The sequence below is a fragment of the Lampris incognitus genome, chromosome 16 (genome assembly GCF_029633865.1).
Source record: "Lampris incognitus isolate fLamInc1 chromosome 16, fLamInc1.hap2, whole genome shotgun sequence".
NCBI classification, from domain to species: Eukaryota; Metazoa; Chordata; class Actinopteri; order Lampriformes; family Lampridae; genus Lampris; species Lampris incognitus.
Window position 1 is genome coordinate 27,605,058 of NC_079226.1, and position 17,811 is coordinate 27,622,868.

General features: G+C 42.7%; 1 protein-coding gene across 5 annotated transcripts in view; it reads left to right on the plus strand.

Moving 5' to 3' along the window:
- dph6 (diphthamine biosynthesis 6) overlaps positions 1-17,811 on the plus strand; it is an 87,808-nt gene that overhangs the window by 45,933 nt on the left and 24,064 nt on the right. For all 5 annotated transcript variants that reach the window (XM_056296032.1, XM_056296033.1, XM_056296034.1 and 2 more), the window contains 2 exons: positions 2,352-2,481; positions 2,671-2,845. In XM_056296032.1, coding sequence (XP_056152007.1) covers positions 2,352-2,481; positions 2,671-2,845 — 305 coding nt within the window. The remainder of the gene's footprint in view (positions 1-2,351; positions 2,482-2,670; positions 2,846-17,811) is intronic.

Here is a 17,811-nt window from a genome sequence, read left to right on the forward strand (position 1 = left end):
TTTCTCCTTGTTGTGTTAGCAAAACGCACTTGAGGAGGTGCGGCGGAGCTTGGGAATTTTTTTTTTTTTTATTTAAAAATGAAAGTGCGTCTAAAGCTAGCAGGCACAGTCCTGTTTGTCAGAGTCCATCACCAGGACGGGACAGCGGGCGTGCCACCAAACAAGGACAGACACTTCAAATTAACACACACACACACACACACAGTGTAGTCATGTTGGGTGGGTTATTGTTTTTGCCCTCCAGAACTTTAAAAAGTGCACGCTTTAACAGAGTATTCCCGTCTTCTTTTCTCCCCCCTCCCTCACTTTTTTGATGGATAAAGAGAAGAGAAAGATGAAAAGCATATTTAATGTTTATCGTGGTGCTTGGCTGAACAGCCTTCACAGGGCAGAGACAATATTAAACAAGTTAATATTTAATGAACAACCTCTTTGTATGAGGGCGAAGTAGTCTGAAACGCTGGTGTCGGCAGAGGAAAAACAAACTTGAAGCGCTTTCATTTGATTGTAAGGACAAAGGCTTTACTTTGAGCCCGCGCCTTCCATATGCATGCAGAGTGCCGTGCGTGCACATGCTGTGTTGAAGTATATTGTACAAAAGTGGAAAAACGCCATTACCACTTGAAAGCAGGATCAACAGTAAACATATTTCAATATGCATTTGGTGCAGTAGGTACTGAAAGTCAGGGAAAAAAAGGCAGTTGCTGCTTCTTTTGTTTATGTTCACGTTTAGACTACAGTGTTTATGCTCTTCAGATGGCTTTTTACATAGGTTTCATTAGCTCAATGGGTATAGCAGGACGTTAACACCGCAATAGTTTTGGTTTGATTCGGACAGGGGCCACCCAGACAGAAAATGTATGCACTCGTGATACCATAATGCACTTTGTATAAAAGCATACAATTTGCATAGGTTATATTGCGGTAATTTTGGTCAGATGGGTTGGTGGTCGACCATGGGCAAAGGTTCAATTGGGAAGTTGGCGCATAATTTACCTAACTTTCCACATCCCATTATCATATTCCATGCACTTGTTCAGCCGCGTGCCCGCATACTCACAAAGAGGTGTGCACGTCAGTACCTTTTTTTGCTTATATGTATTTCCACTTTTTTGGGCGAAAGGAATTTTATTTCCTCGTGGGCTCCTTTCTGCTTATGTAAGCTAATGCATTTTTGCAGTATTTACAGTATTGTAGGTTTTGTGTTTTCTGTCATTAAGAAACAGACTTACTTCACATTCCCTTTCATCAGGAATCAGGAACACTTTCATCATTTCCCCCAGCCCACAGCAATGCAACACAAAGACAAAAACATTTCCAAAAACTACAAGAACTACAACAACACATCCAAACTAAAAAAAAAATCGCTGTCCAAGACAGGGGTGCCTAACCATGTGCCGTGGAGAGCCATGTGTATGCTCATTCCAGCCCGGCTCCACACCAGGTGATTTCACTGATTAGCAACCCCTCAACCAAAGAGGAAGAATGTATCAGTGAAATCACCTGGTGTGGAGTCGGGTTGGAATGAAAACCTGCATACACATGGCTCTCCACGGCACATGGTTAGCCACCGCTGGTCCAAGAGAACGAACGCCAGCCAGGATGACTGTCGGAACTGCCAGTCTGCATGGGCTAGCAGTTAGCTTAGCCTGCCCTCGGTGTTACCTCCTTGGGTGCAGTTCCGGGCAGGGCCGTGGTCTCTGGACCCACAGGACGCAGCAGACCAAGCTCTCCCAGCCAATCCAGCGCCAGCTCTCCCAGTCGTCAAACGAAGACACAAACTTAGACGCAGAGGTGGACAAAGACACTGCATGGACAGTACTGGATGAGGCCACTGCAAATGTCAATTCACGCCGCCATCTTCCCACACCGGAAGCAGAAATTCATCTCACCATGCAATCCAATTTGATTGTTCTATCAAACCTATTGGGATTCAGCTAATATTCTCTCGTCACACTGTGCGAAACTTTTCCAATCAACCTTGGGAGAAATTGCTGTATAGCATGAGAAAGGCGAGACTTGATAACAAGTTAAATATGATTTTAGGGACTACTCAAAAATGATAAATAAAAAAAAGTTATACTTATATAACCAAGCAATGGTTGCAGCATGTTATAGGGAGTTGCTGTTATCTGATAAATCTCATATCTTATTATTTCTGTTCCATCTATGTGACTGTAGACTTAATGTAGACACTTGTGATTATAAACTAGTGACCAAGCCTTTTTTTTAGCAAGTCACAAAAATATTGGTGGAAAAATTGTGGCAGACCCTAAAACCTTAAATCTGTGCTGATGTGGTAGTCCCTAGGTGTCAGGCTAACGTAACTTTCAATGTGTGCTCCTCTCCAGCTGAGTTGGACAGCAGAGGCTGGCAGAAAACACACATCGTCCTGGTCCACCTGTATGTAAGGAGCATGGATGACTTTGGCCCACTCAACACAGTATATAAGAAACACTTTGGCATCAACCCTCCTGCCAGGTAACATGAGAAATGAGCACACACACACACCACACACACAAACACCTTTAGATAACACTTTAATGTTGTAACAGTATAATTCCCTGAATTTTTTTGAAAGTTTTATTATTCGCTCTCCTTGTCAACATTCTTACCACCACATCCATACTCCCACCCATCTTCCTACATCTCAATCCATTTTCCCCCCAGGGTGTGTGTCCAGGCTGCTCTACCTGCTGGTCAGCTGATGCAGATGGACTGTCTGCTCCACAACTGGACCCAGCCTCAGGGGGATGGATCATTCCCCAAGAGAGAGGCCCTCCATGTCCAGAGCATGTCCCACTGGGCCCCAGCCAACATCGGGCCCTACAGCCAGGCCCTCAGGGTAAGGGGGAGTGGAGGCAGGATGGATGTCTGTTGTGTTTGGGTGCAACGCTAGCAGGTTAGGTTTTGTTTTGGCTACCCAGGATAGTGTGCTTTTTCAAACAAGACAAATCTTTGTGACTGAAAATAGGTTATGTGTGTGTGTGTGCTTGCATTTGGTTCTATGTTAATCATGCTTAGTTTTATCTGTTTAACACATTAACCAACTTGCAACCTCACCTTTATGTCACCGTCTTGGCTACTCAAATGCAGTTGATGGTAGAGGGTATCCCAAAAAGGTCCTTGATCCCTCTTATTTGGAGGGACACAAACCAGGGAAATGTTATTTCAATTTACTCTTTTGTGTCATTGTGTATGGGCGGCACGGTGGCGCAGTGGTTAGTGTGGTCGCCTCACAGCAAGAAGGTCCTGGGTTCGAACCCCGGGGTTGTCCAACCTTGGGGGTCATGTGGGTTTCCTCTGGGTGCTCCGGTTTCCTCCCACTGTCCAAAGACATGTAGGTCAGGTGAATCAACTAGTAAATTGTATGAATGTGTGTGTGTGTGTGTGTGTGTGTGTGTGTGTGTGTGTGTGTGTGTGTGTGTCGGCCCTGTGATGGACTGTCCAGGGTGTTTCCCCGCCTGCCACCCAATATCTGCTGGGATAGGGTCCAGCGTCTCCGCGACCCTACTTGGGATAAGCGGATTGGATAATGGAATGGGGAAGGGTGTCATTGTGTTCATAGCACCATGAAAAGACTGACTGTTTCAAAGTATGTGGTGTTAGATAGAGGAATACTAGATGATCAAGTGTTGATCCAATTAAAGATGAATAATGTGTCTAGCTCAGGGGTGGCTAACCATGTGCCATGGAGAGCCATGTGTAAGCAGGTTTTCATTCCAGCCTGACTCCACACCAGGTGATTTCACTGATTAGCAACCCTTCAACCAAAGAGGAAGAATGTATCAGTGAAATCACCTGGTGTGGAGTCAGGTTGGAATGAAAACCTGCATACACATGGCTCTCCATGGCACATGGTTAGCCACCGCTGGTCCAGCTGATGTAGCACCATTGCTGTGTTTCAGTTGGCTGTTATTTTGCCATTATATACACAACTATTGATGTACTGACAACACAGAAACTGTCAGTAAGTGAATGCACAATACTTGTTTATCTATATCCACCACGTGTGTTTGTTGGTTTCTGTGTCTGTCTTTATTTATGTTTGTATGTGTAATCCAGTGAGTCAAGTAAATTCTTTGAGACAGTACAAGCCTGTTTCATGCCATAAGAATTTACTTGACTCATTGGATTATTTTGCCCCTTATTTGTTGAGCACTTTCCCTACCGTTGAGTGTTTCTTTTAACTAAGTTGTTTGTATGTGTATGCGTTTGTGCCCGATTTGTACAACCGTCCGTTTGTCTGATAGTTTTTTCTCATCGGTGCTTTTGCGTGTAACTGTGAATCCGTATCTTCATTATAGTGGGCAGTATGCATCCATGATTGCACTTGTTTGTATTGCGCAAACGGTCAGACTCCTTTCATATTGTTTCAAACCCAGAAAGAATGTTGTATTCAAAGGGAAGGCGGAGGAAGTTTGGGCCGCGGTTGCATGGTTGGCTTGGTGCACTGTTTATACAGTGTGTATTTTTTGGGATTTCGCTTGTCAAGGTACTGTCAACAAGGCTAGTGTCCGTCTCCTCCACACTGTCCTTGATCCCCCAGCCAAATCCCCCAATGAGTGAGAACATGTGTGGATTAACCATTCATTGAGCGCTTGAAGGCATATCTCACCAGTGTGTCACTGAGGCTCGAGCGATCCTGTGCCGACAGTCAGGTCTGTCTCTGACTTGGCTGGCTTCCTTCATGGGGTCCCTCACTGATGTCAGCTGGGGGCACCAACCCATGACTCTTGAAAACACTGTAATCTCTTTTTATCTCTCCTAGTCATCGTTCATATTCAGAGCAATCAGAGTGAAACGATGACAGGAGTTTTGTTTGTTCATTCAGAGCTGTGCACGGCGCTCTCACTGACCCTACGTCATCACCCAGCATGTCTACTCCCTCCTGCTCCTCCTCCTTGCTACGATGACTTAATTAGATCAAAATTGTATTAACATCTCCTCAGTTCAGCCAGAGATTTTTACATATTGATACAATTACCCCCTTGCTGCGAGTATGCAGATGTGGTGCCCCCCCTCGCAACTCCATCTTAATGACATTTCTCATTGGCGGCTGTTTCTGTGTAACGCCATGGTAGCAGGGCCCTGACAACAACGTGATGGAAGGAAGCTGCCCTCTGAGACTAAATAACCTGCAGCTCTCTACCTTCCCAGTCTCTGGGAAAATAATTAGCAATTAAAAGTGGAATCTAACTATACATTGGGGCTGGTTGAGGGTCAGACGTCTCAGATAATGAATTTGTGATCTTAATTATTTCCTGCAGAATATCATCGGTCATATGCAGCAGAGTATTTCTGTATAAAGCCTTTTAAAGGGACAAAGACATATGACACAATGGATAAAATGGATACCGACTTCACTGAAGGCTTAAGGTTAATTGTTTATTATCTCACTTATTGTCTGATAGATACCCAGTTCCTGTGGAGTGTTTGGCTTTAGGCCACACAAACCATATTTATCTTCATCTGTACTGGATGTTAATTAGGCCAGTAGATTGACCGATGTCCTGCTCTATTGCAAGTAGTGCTCTTGCGAAAAATGTCCAGTGGTTTGAGAGGCAGCACATGGCTGCTGACAGGAAACGGCACTCCGGCCATACGGATTTGAATAGGGATCCACGACAAGGTCTGAAGCTGGCGGAGATGTGGAGAAACCATATTAGGGATTGGCACGTGATGGATACTGGACCTTCAAACTCCATCCATCCATTCATCTATCTGCCTGGCTTGTCATGTCTTTCTATCTGTCAACATGGCCTGGCAAGCTGACAGATTCAGATCTGACTTGATTTAGAGAATTAGTTAACCTTTCTGATGTCATGGCTGGAGGCTTCTTGCTGCACAATATGTAGATGTATGATACAGCATTAGTTTACATGGAATCCGCTGCAAGCTATAAAGACAAAAACAACTGTATATCCTTAACATATAGTTGGTGTATGTACTATATCATTTGGGTCCCATCCATGATAAGCTCATGCTTGGAGGTCGTATTTAACATAATTGCTCTGATATTGTTTTCTTGAGGGTAGCTGATGTTATTATGGTTAGGGTTCTGCAGTAAGATCAAAAAATCTTCCAACCAATTTGCTATTTCGATATTTATCACCAAATTAATGCAAGTTCTGCTGTCTTGTGTTTTGTTTGAATTTACATAATTTAATTAGGTACTTCCAGAAATGCCAGCGTTTTATCGCATCAATCACTTGATGAATAAAGCTTACTCCCTGACAGCTAGAATTTAAAAAAACAAATCAAAACAAATTCTCCCATTACAACAACAGCCAAGTGACTGTGTGCTCTTAAAAGAAAAATAAAGATATTACTCCACTTACTCCGAGCTGTTGCTTTTAAAGAGTCAGCTTTCAAAGCCACTCTTGCATTAACATAATAGCAGAAAAGTGAAGACCTAGTTTTTATCCAGTGATGCTCCACATTTTTGTTCAGAAATCCATTTGTACTCATAACAGATGATTAAGCATGTGAGTTGCCAGACGGAGGAAATTGACCCATCGTTTACCAAAGTCATCGTTAACAGCTGGAGTCCTAAAATGCTTTTTTCCCTTTTTTGTCCATGCCTACTCGATTTTATGCTGATTGTCTCATCACATTCCCCTTGGAGCAGCATTTAAAGAACCAAACACAATGGCCAAACTCACATCTGAATAGGAACATTATCAGTTGAATGGCTGTTAAACATCTCCTCTCTCCTGTTAAGGTAAGTGGCTCACCCCTGGGATATTTGCTTTGAATTTACACTCACTGATCAGATTCTGATGGCCGTGTTTAGGGAGCTGGTAGTGCTAGCCTCAGGTTGCCGGTGAACACTAACTCCTCGACTTACTCCCTTAATTGTGAGTGACAGTCAATATTATGGAAGCCTCTTGTGCACAAGCCTACAATAGGATTTGCATTGGATTTTGAAAATTGTCAAAGTGGACCGTGAGGCACTGAGAGGAAAGTGGATCTGACGTTGCCAATTAACATCAGGAGGAGGCGTGGACTGTTTGGGGAGTCAAAATTTGAATATTCTTCGTATAGGAACCTAAATGCCTTAAAACAATGAGCTAAGCGATGTCTGACCCCTATTAAGGTGAGTTCAGAGGTCAGGTTGGGCCTTCAAGAAGTTTGGCCACCCATGTAGGACCAAAGGAAGGATACAGCACTCAATAACAAAGGAATATAGGAAGCAGTTTCCTTTGCTTGTTTAAGGCACCAAGTAGATGTGGTCTGTACAATTTTGAGAATAATCCATGCTTATATTAAAATCACTTAAGCCGCTATTTTTCTATGTATGGTTAAGAGTAAGGATTGTGACAGCTAAACATGAGCAACTTTAGCAGTTAGCCTTGTTTCCAGTAATTGTCAAGCGAATTTTAAGCGAATTTTTTTAAATGTCGAGGGAAAAAAAGAAGAAAAAAGAATTAGCTGCGTTTCCGTCTGCTGGTTTGGAGCGAATAAACTAGGCTACGCAAAGCGTAGTTTCGTTAGAAGGTGGCAGTACAGGCTACGTTACGCATGGCTGTAATAGCGTAGAAGTAGAGGTTGCGAACCTGAAACAAAACCAGTTGCCTTGGCCTTCGACGAAGGAAAATGGAGAGAGGTCTTCAGGAATTTGTTTCATTTGGGAAAATCGTTCTTTCGTGTCCCCTGTTATTGGCCATGTTTCATGCTGTCCGGAGACGAAGAAGCGAAAACATACGTACGTACGATGTGGGAATATCCGGGAAGACGCCGACAGCAGACGCAGCCTGGATCAGTCGCGCGAGTTAAATGTTCGCTACGTCAGAATTTATTCGGCAAAGTCGTTTCCGTATCCCATTTAGCGCGATAACGCTTTCGAAAAAGGCCAAAACCACAAATGTGCACAAAAGGTCTTTGCCATTCCCACAACCCTGTTCTAATGCGACATTTCAAAATGCGCATAAAAATACGTTATGGAAAATGTAGCTAAGTGCTTTTTGTTTATGGCTAGCTAGCTACCACCACCCCCTCTCCCACCCCCAGATGTTTTACACTGTAAAAAGAGCTCACATGCGCTCAGTCAGACTGCCCATGAACCCTTATTTGTACCCCACCTCCCCAAAACTTCTCCGGTCAATACACCACCAGAGGAGACTACCATTACCTCAATCAGCACATAAAAGTAATTAGCTAAAAAGCTGTGTGTGCGCGTCTGCGTTTGGGGAGGTATTCGTGCGGTACGTACAGATTAATTAGGGCGTTTAACTTCACTCCTAATACAACAAAATTAATCCCATTAAAAAAAACAAAAAACAAACGAGGTATCAACTGAGGAGGTGCCCGTCAGCCTTTGACGCCCCATTCGCCATAATCTATTAAAGCCTTGCTTTTATCTCACCTCGCCCCTGTCACACTTTATGGATTTTTTCATAAACACGGCCCATACTTCATAAATGTCTCAATTTTCTAGTCTATTAACATTACTTCAAAAGCGCTTGATAAAAGAGGAGGGCATGCGTGAAATAATGCACCAATAATATGAAACGCTGGAGGCTAGAACAGTAGGGGTGGCTCTCTAGCGTGCACACTCACAATGCAAGGGATGTTATCAGCTCTAATAAAAGAACAAATGAACACTTCCAACCGAGGGGGGTGGGGGTGCGTGCGTGTGTGTGTATGTGTGTGGGGGGGGTGGAGGAGTAACAGTTGTCGAGTAATTGAGTCAATGAAAAATGAGATCTTGAAGGCTAAGCGGCTTGATCAGTCATGAGATTGAGTGCTGCTTGGATCTGCGATATCGTTCGGCTCACATTGGGGTTGATTACCAGGTGCCATGGAGGGTTTAGACATGGGTCTGCATTTTGGCGTTCAGCTTGTTTTTCACTCAAGGCCCAAGCAGAATAGGTAAGCTGTTTGGGTCGTTATCTGAATACCTGCATTGTGTGCCATGGAAGGATTCCTTTGTTTGGTGATTCAGAAAGTCCTGGCAGCTTCACCTCACTTCAGAGTCTTTCCTTTCTGAGTGCTGATTCAGTTCCTAACTCTGTCTGTACATCACCTGTGTGTGTGTGTGTGTGTGTGTGTGTGTGTGTGTGTGTGTGTGTGTGTGTGTGTGTGTGTGTGTGTGTCAGTAGGCTTTGCTAACCCTACCTGAAAACTTGGGTCAACTGCCATCACTTGAAATGGACAGGCACACTACTCACTGATCAAACCCAGTAAGACCCTGGCTGAATGTCATGTCGGCTGTATGCCCTGAGGCTCAGTCTTAAGCAGACACATACACACACACATACACACACACACACCTGTGTACTCGTTGTGTCTTGGCCTTAGTTGTGTGACAGGATATACAGGCTCAGTCACCAAACTAAGTCACAGATGACTCATTATTCACACACATGACAGTCAAGGGCAGCATTCAAATCAGGTTGCACTGACATGCAAATACACAAACACGCAAGCAGACTCAGGCAAGTAGAGCTACGTGGGCACGTGCGCTCACCAAAATATAAATAGATAAATAAAATTGCTCCCAAACCTACAAGATGCTCTTATAGTTTCTTCTGTGAAGATTGTAAATGCATTTGTTGTAAGCTAAAATGGGAATGAATCTGCACACATGTATACGTACACACACATCCTGTGGAGTAAGTTTCCCTTGAACATTGGGGGGGACACATTTAGTGGGGGTCAGGGGGTCCTCCCCCTGGAAATTTTGAGCATCACACATTTAATTTCCTGCATACTGGTGAATTTGTATGTACCAATTTGCTCTTTTTCTACATCAATTTATTGTGGAAATGTAGATGCATTTGAATTAATACAATACCCTTGGCACAAATTGGTTTGTAGATGTACCTATTATGTTATCTTATGTGCCCGAAATTATCACTTCAAGTTCATTTTAGCTAACATAAACGTCTAGGGGCTACTGTTAGCAAGCGCTAGCTAGCTAGCTAGCTAGTTTGTGAGGGGGTCTGAACTGATAAACCCCAAACACAAGTTATAAACTAGATAAGGCTATAATTCATCCGGAAATACGTAAGAAAATCTAACTCAGAAACCCCAAAGGTAAGAAAGGGTGGTGTACTGGGCTAGACAAGCAAGCTGGCTAGCTACGTTACTTACACTTGCTTACATGATCATTCATGCTCCGGTCTCCTGGTTGTCAGGAGCAACTGCAAGACAGCAACGAGGTCGGCAATCCCAGTGGCAAGGTTAAAATGGTATGGTCCAAGCATAGGGGTGTATGAAATCATTGGAAAATACGTATGAATGACATTTTAAGTAGTTCGACTGACTGTGTTGTTATTTTACCTTTTTTGGCGAGGGAGTTAACATTATCATTCATGATATATTTTTTTGGGGGGGGACAAATTCACCTCTTCTAAATATTGAGGGGGACATGTCCCCCCTGACCCCCCCCATAAGTTACACCCATGCACACATACATGTACATATATACATACATATATGAGGGGCCGTATGAGCATAATTCATTCTGGCCCTCTCACACACACACATTCTCCTTTCGTATACATATATTTTCACTCTCACATACATACGTTCTCCTTTCACATACTTTATTTTCACTCTCACACACATACATTGTCCTTTCACTGTCACACACACACATTCTCATTTCACATATATTTATACTTGCATATGTATGTGTGTGTGTGTGTGTGTATATATATATATATATATATATATATATATATATATATACACACACACACATATATATGTCCACAGGATGTTGCAATGAAATCTTCAATCTAGAAAAGAGGCAGCTGTCTGTCTTGGGAGAGAGATCCCTCCTCTGTTGCTCTCCCTGAGGTTTCTTCCTATTTTTTCTCACTGTTAAAGGGTTTTTTTAGGGAGTTTTTCCTTATCCGATGAGAGGGTCTAAGGACAGGTTGTTTTTTTGCTGTTAAGCCCACTGAGGCAAATTTGTAATTTGTGATATTGGGCTATGCAAATAAAATTGATTTGATTTGATTTGATGAGTGCATTGAGCACGAAACAAGCTTGTTCTGCCATTTAACAACTTTGAGCTATTAAAAAAAAAAAATATATATATATATATATATATATATATATATATATATATATATATACACACACACACACTTCACTAAAAATGCTCCTCAGCCCAAGATGTATATCTGTGTTGACACATGGTCGCAGCTCTAGAGTTGCAACTGCTGAGCGGGGGTTGGGCACTTTTGCATCTACATGTCAGTGTTGTGTGTTTGTTTCGTATATGTGCTGGCTCAAATATAGACCAATTATGATTTGATGAGGGGGCAGTTATATAGGTAGGAGGTTGTAGAAAGCAGCATACACGCACCACCACACACGGTCCTTTTCCCTCCCATCCTTTATGTTCCCTCTCTCCCTTCCTTCCCTTCCTCCCCATACTGTGACCTCTTCCCCTCTACTCTGTGAAGGCTGACCTGCCATTTTCAGGAAGCATGAAGCGTGTTTGCGGCATGATCCTCCACCAATGCACCACGTGGGCACAGGCTGGTATTGGCTTGTAGCGGGCGAGGACACTGGAAGGACTGGACCTGTCAGAGTAGATCGTCTGTCAGGGCGCATCAGCCCTCAGACAGGCCACGTGCGCCATGCCTCCTCCTTGGCTGCTGCAACACTCCTCCTCATTAATCGGCCGGGCCCTGACAACTGATCCTAATTGCCTCTGAACAACTCTTCATGTATTATTGGTGCCTGACTGCATTGGTTCATGTCAACAAGCCAGAGGAAGGAGGGACCGGACGACCACTGCTGCCATTCTCTCTCACACATATGCACATGTGCACAAACACACACACACCCAGGGTGGGCATGTACCGGTGCAGTGATCCTTAACCACTTGGGTAGCCACAAGAGAATAGAGTTGTGGTCTCTGGTGTCCCTTGAGCGTAGTGGATGGACAGTCTTGACCCTCTTCTTCAACCTCAGACTCCCACTCAACACCATGCCAAAGCCTTGTTTTCTTTTTCTTTATCGCTTTGTATAAATTTTATACAAGTAGTCTCGAATTATTTAATTGGTTCAATGAAGAAATGTGCTTTAGGAAATCCAACTGAAAACAGATATAAAAAAGGACAGTTGACATGACACGGTAATTGGTAAACTTGGCTTTCTTTTTGAAAGACTCTCATGTGGCATGTGTGTGTGTGTGTGTGTTTACTCCTCGCTCTGTCACTGTTGATAAGCGGTGGAGGGGGTTAGTATAAACGGACCAGGGACATCAAGAAGGCATCTGAAAAATGTCATGTAAAGATTCCACTAACACAGATCTCTGCCAAGATACTTGTCTTGTTACAATTGCAATCACAAACACCCTCCACTAAAATGAGGCAATTATCTCTCGTCCTCTCTGTGAATTATTGCCCATACCTGAGTATTTGCACACACACGCACACACACACACACCCTGTTCGACTGTGAGAAGGGTAGTGGAGGGTTTGGCTTTTTATTTGCGAAATGAAATAACTGAATATCTAATGCATAGATGAAAAGCATAGCATGTCCTGTCCACTCCCATCACTGTCTAAGAAAGGGGAGACGTATGACCATCCCATTACTATGGTAACTAGCCACTATATTCAGTGCTGCCCGGGTGTGTATCTTCCCTCTGCAGTGACGAGAGGGCAAGGCTGACAGGGCCTACACACCAGCACACACACACATGCGCACGCGTACCTGTGTGTGTGTGTGTGTGTGTGTGTGTGCTGGCGTGTAGGTCCTGTCAGCCTTGCCCTCACACACACACACACACTCACAAAAGAACACAGAGAGGGAGTGTCTGGAAAATGCTCCTTGTGCGATACACACATGGGTGGCAAATACAGACAAGACACACAATCAATATAAGTGTAAGATTGGTCAGGGCCCACACATCCTGGTGTGGTGACACAGGGAGGGGGGGAAAAATATATATATATGTATATTTATTTATATATAAGAGGGAAACTAATATAGAACAGCGTTGGGGACTTGGAAGACAGACATGAGATAATGATTGTCTTGTAGCATTATGATACCGAGACTTGGACACCGCACAAAAATGCGCACATGTACATGAAAAAGAAATAGCACAGTTTGCACTCTTTGTTTTTTGCTTCAAGATGTCAGAAGCGTAACAATAGTCAAGAGATTATTGTGTTAAAATGATCCCGGATTGCAACGTGTATTAATAGGCTGTTTTGTTTGCACACTGAATACATTAGCCTGCAGAAAACTGATGAGTGTGCCACACACAAGACGCAGGGTTCATTAACGCCACTTGTCAGCAGGCTAGACTGAACGGCTGCTCCGTACAGTACAAGGCAGCGCCTCTCGCTACTGTACAGCGCTGCCTTGTCTTTTAAGGGACGGCTGTTGTGGCTGATTTTTGTGATTATTATGCGGCTTTATAATTCTATAACTCTCGCACATTAAAAGTGGCAGACTGTGCCTCCGGTGAGAAATGATTATTATGTCCTCACACCGTGATAGGTTGGCGATGCTGTTTTATCTTCATTTATTAAGGTTTTTTTTTAAGAAGCAATAAAACTGATGGCTCAGAGAAGGGTTAGCATTTATGTCCCATTTACTTTTAGCCACTCACTTTGTCATGAATTTAACATGGAGCGATTCTTCTGAGTAGTAACTTTTAACCTGGGTCATTTATTTTTCAAGCACCTTTGTCACCTAAGCACGCTTGGCCGTGGTAAAAGTGCTGGGGATGAATTATAGACAGCGTGCTGTTTTTCCACGGACATATCGGCATGTTCACTTTTAATAGAGATTCATTATTGATATGATGGAGTTATCGTGTAAGGGGGGATGTCGGACCGGGTGAATCTGTCTAATGTGATAAACTTTGGACGTTCAGGGCAAGCGGGTAATATTTTTTGAATGCACAGTATTTGCAATATCTCAGAATTAATATTGATTAATGAGTATTAATGTTTTTCATATGTCAGAAGAGATTTAGAGCAGCTCTGTTTATTTTAAATTTGATTGCCGAGGATATCACTCTGTCCGATCTGAACCAATGGTAGCAAAATTGTGTCATCAAAGAAATAAAAGAGGAAAAAAATATGTTTTTGTGATTCCAGTCTGTACAGCAGTAGACTTTAGTTGCATCATATTCATCCAGTATTGATAGTCGAAGTCATTACTGAGCAACACCAAAGTAAACGTAAGGCAAAAACCCACAATCCCGCAACAATTTGTCAGATCTTTTTTCTCTCCCCCAACTTTCATATTCTTTCTATTCATTTCGGAAATTTGCGGCTTATTCCTGAGAACATTTTCATTTTGGGGAGAAAAAAAAAAAGATATCCAAGGAGACTACGCGTCTAATCTAGCCTGGTCTGAGAACCGCAGCCTTGGTACGTACAGCAGTGGTAATGCTTTTCATGCAGTCATACTGCCATCTACTGAGCGGGAATGGAACTGCCATCTTTTTTTCCCCCATTTCCTACATTGCCCCTCTTTTTCTCTCTCTTCCTGTTGGTCTTTTATTCGTCTTTTCCTGAACTGTAACATTGTGAGCTGCAGATTATCCGCCGTCCAGTGAAGACAATGGAATATTATTCTGTGTGTGTGTGTGTGTGTGTGTGTGTGTGTGTGTGTGTGTGTGTGTGTGTGTGTGTGTGTGTGTGTGTGTGTGTGTGTGTGTGTTTGTGTGTGTATGTGAACTGACAGTTTTGGATGAGGATGCAGAGGGACTTTGCTCTTTACCAGCTGCTTTACCAAAGTGACAGGTTGATGTGTCTTTCAGATTCTGGCCCAGACAAAATGGACATTCCACACACACACACACACACATATACACACACACGCACATGCTCAATATGATCAACCACCCCCACTCTTGAATGGTTATACTGCAGGAAGTTTTTTTCTGGTTTTGTGTTTGTTTGTTTTTTGAGGTTTTTTTTTTTTTGTATGCTTTATTCTTCTTTTCTGCCACCTTTACCGGCTTGGACCTTTTGACATAATTCTGTTTTGCCCAGGTTGGTGCTCCTGTGACCAATCGACTAGACTGGTAAATGTAGGGAGCCGGTAGAGGTTTTATCAACTACCAAGGAGGGAAAAACAGAGATATGAAAAGACAAGAGACGAGGTGGTCACCGCTGGAAAGGGAGAAGAAAACTGGGGTTGAGGGTTGCAGTTTCAGCATCATTCAATCAGACAACATGCCCCTCAGCCGAAACGGCGAGACCCTCCCCGATTCTCTCGAATTAGGGAGATTAGCAGAAAGCGCGTAATGCAGGATGATGGAATTTGTCATAATTTGCATTGTCCTGGAAAGATCTGGTTTGATAGAGCGACGCATGGAGGGGCTTGTCATGTCCCACGGGCAGGTCATGGAGGAAGCTTGGCAGAAATGATTTTTGCGATATGTGCATCAGTCGTAAAAGCCTCACAACCAATTTGTCAAAAGATGTGAGGTCGGGACAGTTGAAGGCAGCAGGGCATTTTGCCCCAAACGCAATGAACAAAACCATGCCCCGCCATCGCTCCCTATCCATTGGCGGTGTTTAAGTCCGGGGCTCTGGTGTTTGGTGTTGTGCAGTGCTCTGCATGCACCTTTATTACATTTGTTGTTAGGACGTCTTTGACATTTTAGTTGCCAAGATTTTATTTACTTTGTTTATTATTATTATCATTATAAAATGCTGTAGACATACAATACCAAATTAATCCCCTTTAAAAAAAAATGTGTGTGTGCATATGTTGTGTGTGTGTTTGTGTGTGTGTGTGTGTGTGTATATATATTTATATGTATATATATATATATATATATATATATATAAAACTTTGTTAAAAGAATCACTCAACAGTGGGAAAAGTGCTCAACAAATAAGGAGCAAAAGAGGCTTGTACTGTCTCATACAGAATTTACTTGAATCACTGGATTATATATAATATCTTTTTTTTTTCCAAAACCATCAATGGTGTTGCTATAAGTGCTCAACTAATGAGGAGCGGAATATCAATACAGATGCAGGAAAATACTGCTGTTTATTAAAACTTTTTTTCCTGCATCTATGTTGATATATATATGTATATATATGAACTTAGCACAAAAAGTAAGGAAATTTGTGTTTGGTAGATTATTTCTTTGTTGTAACAATGCTTCTTGGCAATAAATCTTATATCAGGCACCTGATTGTCAGCACCTGGGGTACCAGAAGCTCAAAACAAGAGTCAATAGCAACAGCAAAATAAACTGTTTGGCATTGGCAGAGAAGATCTGGCAAACTTTTCATGGGCGCAACCCACATACTCAGCTCTGCTGCTCATCCCACAAATGCATGTTCCTTACAAATGTGGCCCCATTTAAAAGGGAAATAAACAGGCTTTCCAATGGTATAAGATTTATTGGCAAGAAGCATTGTTACAACAAAGAAATAATCTACCACACACAAATTCCCTTACTTGTTGTGCCAAGTATATACACACACACACACACACACACACACACATATATATATATATATATATATATGACTTGCTCCTTATTTGTTGAGCACTTTTCCTACCGTTGAGTGTTTCTTTTAACAAAGGTGTGTGTGTGTGTGTGTATATATATATATATATATATATATATATATATATATACACCCTTGTTAAAAGATTTTTATTTTATATATATATATATATGTGTGTGTGTGTGTGTGGCGTGTGTGGCGTGTGTGTATGTATTTTTTAAAGGTGAATTGATTTGGTATTTGTAATGCATCCTATGAGAAAATGCATCGGCATTTGGACATATCCAGCAATAAGGCTTCCCTGACCTTGGTAATATTGCTGAGCTACAGACAATAACAGGCATAAAGTTGACCAGAGCCGACGTGACAGTGTTACTCTTCCACACGGCTCGCTGTCTGTGGCGTGGGCATGTTGAGGGCAGACAGCCACGCAGAATGGAAAACACATTACAAGCAGAGAGAGGCGGTGGGGGGTTGGGCCAGCGCCACTGTCCTTTGCAGAGACTGACCACACGCCGTCCCAAAATGGCTCATAATAAATGCACTATTTTATCCATTCTCCTCGTTTTTTTGTTTTTGTTTTTTTCCTTCTTTTTTCAGGGCGATAACCTTGTACTTTGAACATATGCTAGCGGTTCTTTGTTTTTGTCTGATTATGCCGTTTTCGACCTGGGAGAATACACGAGTAGTCTATACTTGCCTCCCTTTGTGCACTTCATACAGCTATTTATGTCGCCGTTTAAGTTACACTGATTTTGTGTGACAGTTGAGCATACAAGGGTTAGGCTCAAGCTGGAGCACAAACAGGAAAAAAATAGACATAGCAGAAGAAGAAAAAAAGGTAAATAACCAGCAACCCCCCCCACCCCCACCCCACCCCCTTCGTGGAGTTTTAAATGAGAAGCCTAACATGGGGGTAGATGCTGTGGAAGGGGAGAAAGGTTATGGTTCTCTTGAACGGTTTGTATTTGTAGAAATGAGGTGTCAGTAGAGGCAATATTTCCTCGGGGCACAGCACAACATGAGCCCTTCTCTTATCATTTCCCGCACCCAGACGTGATCTGCTTTGAATGCACTAATGCTGAAAGAGCCCCACAGACTCGAAGCCAGTTCAAGATGGAATCACGGCACACAGACCTGACAAACTGCCATCCACTACGTAAGGATTAAACAGTCACTGCATATCAACCCCCCACCCTCCCAAAAAGCAGAAATAATACGTGCGCTTACATACATGCAACAAAACTTCCAGCACAGTTTTTGATCCTCCATATTTGAGATATGTGCCAACCTTTAGATATGCAAGGGAAGTTGGGGGAAAAAAATTGGAAATTTTGCTTCG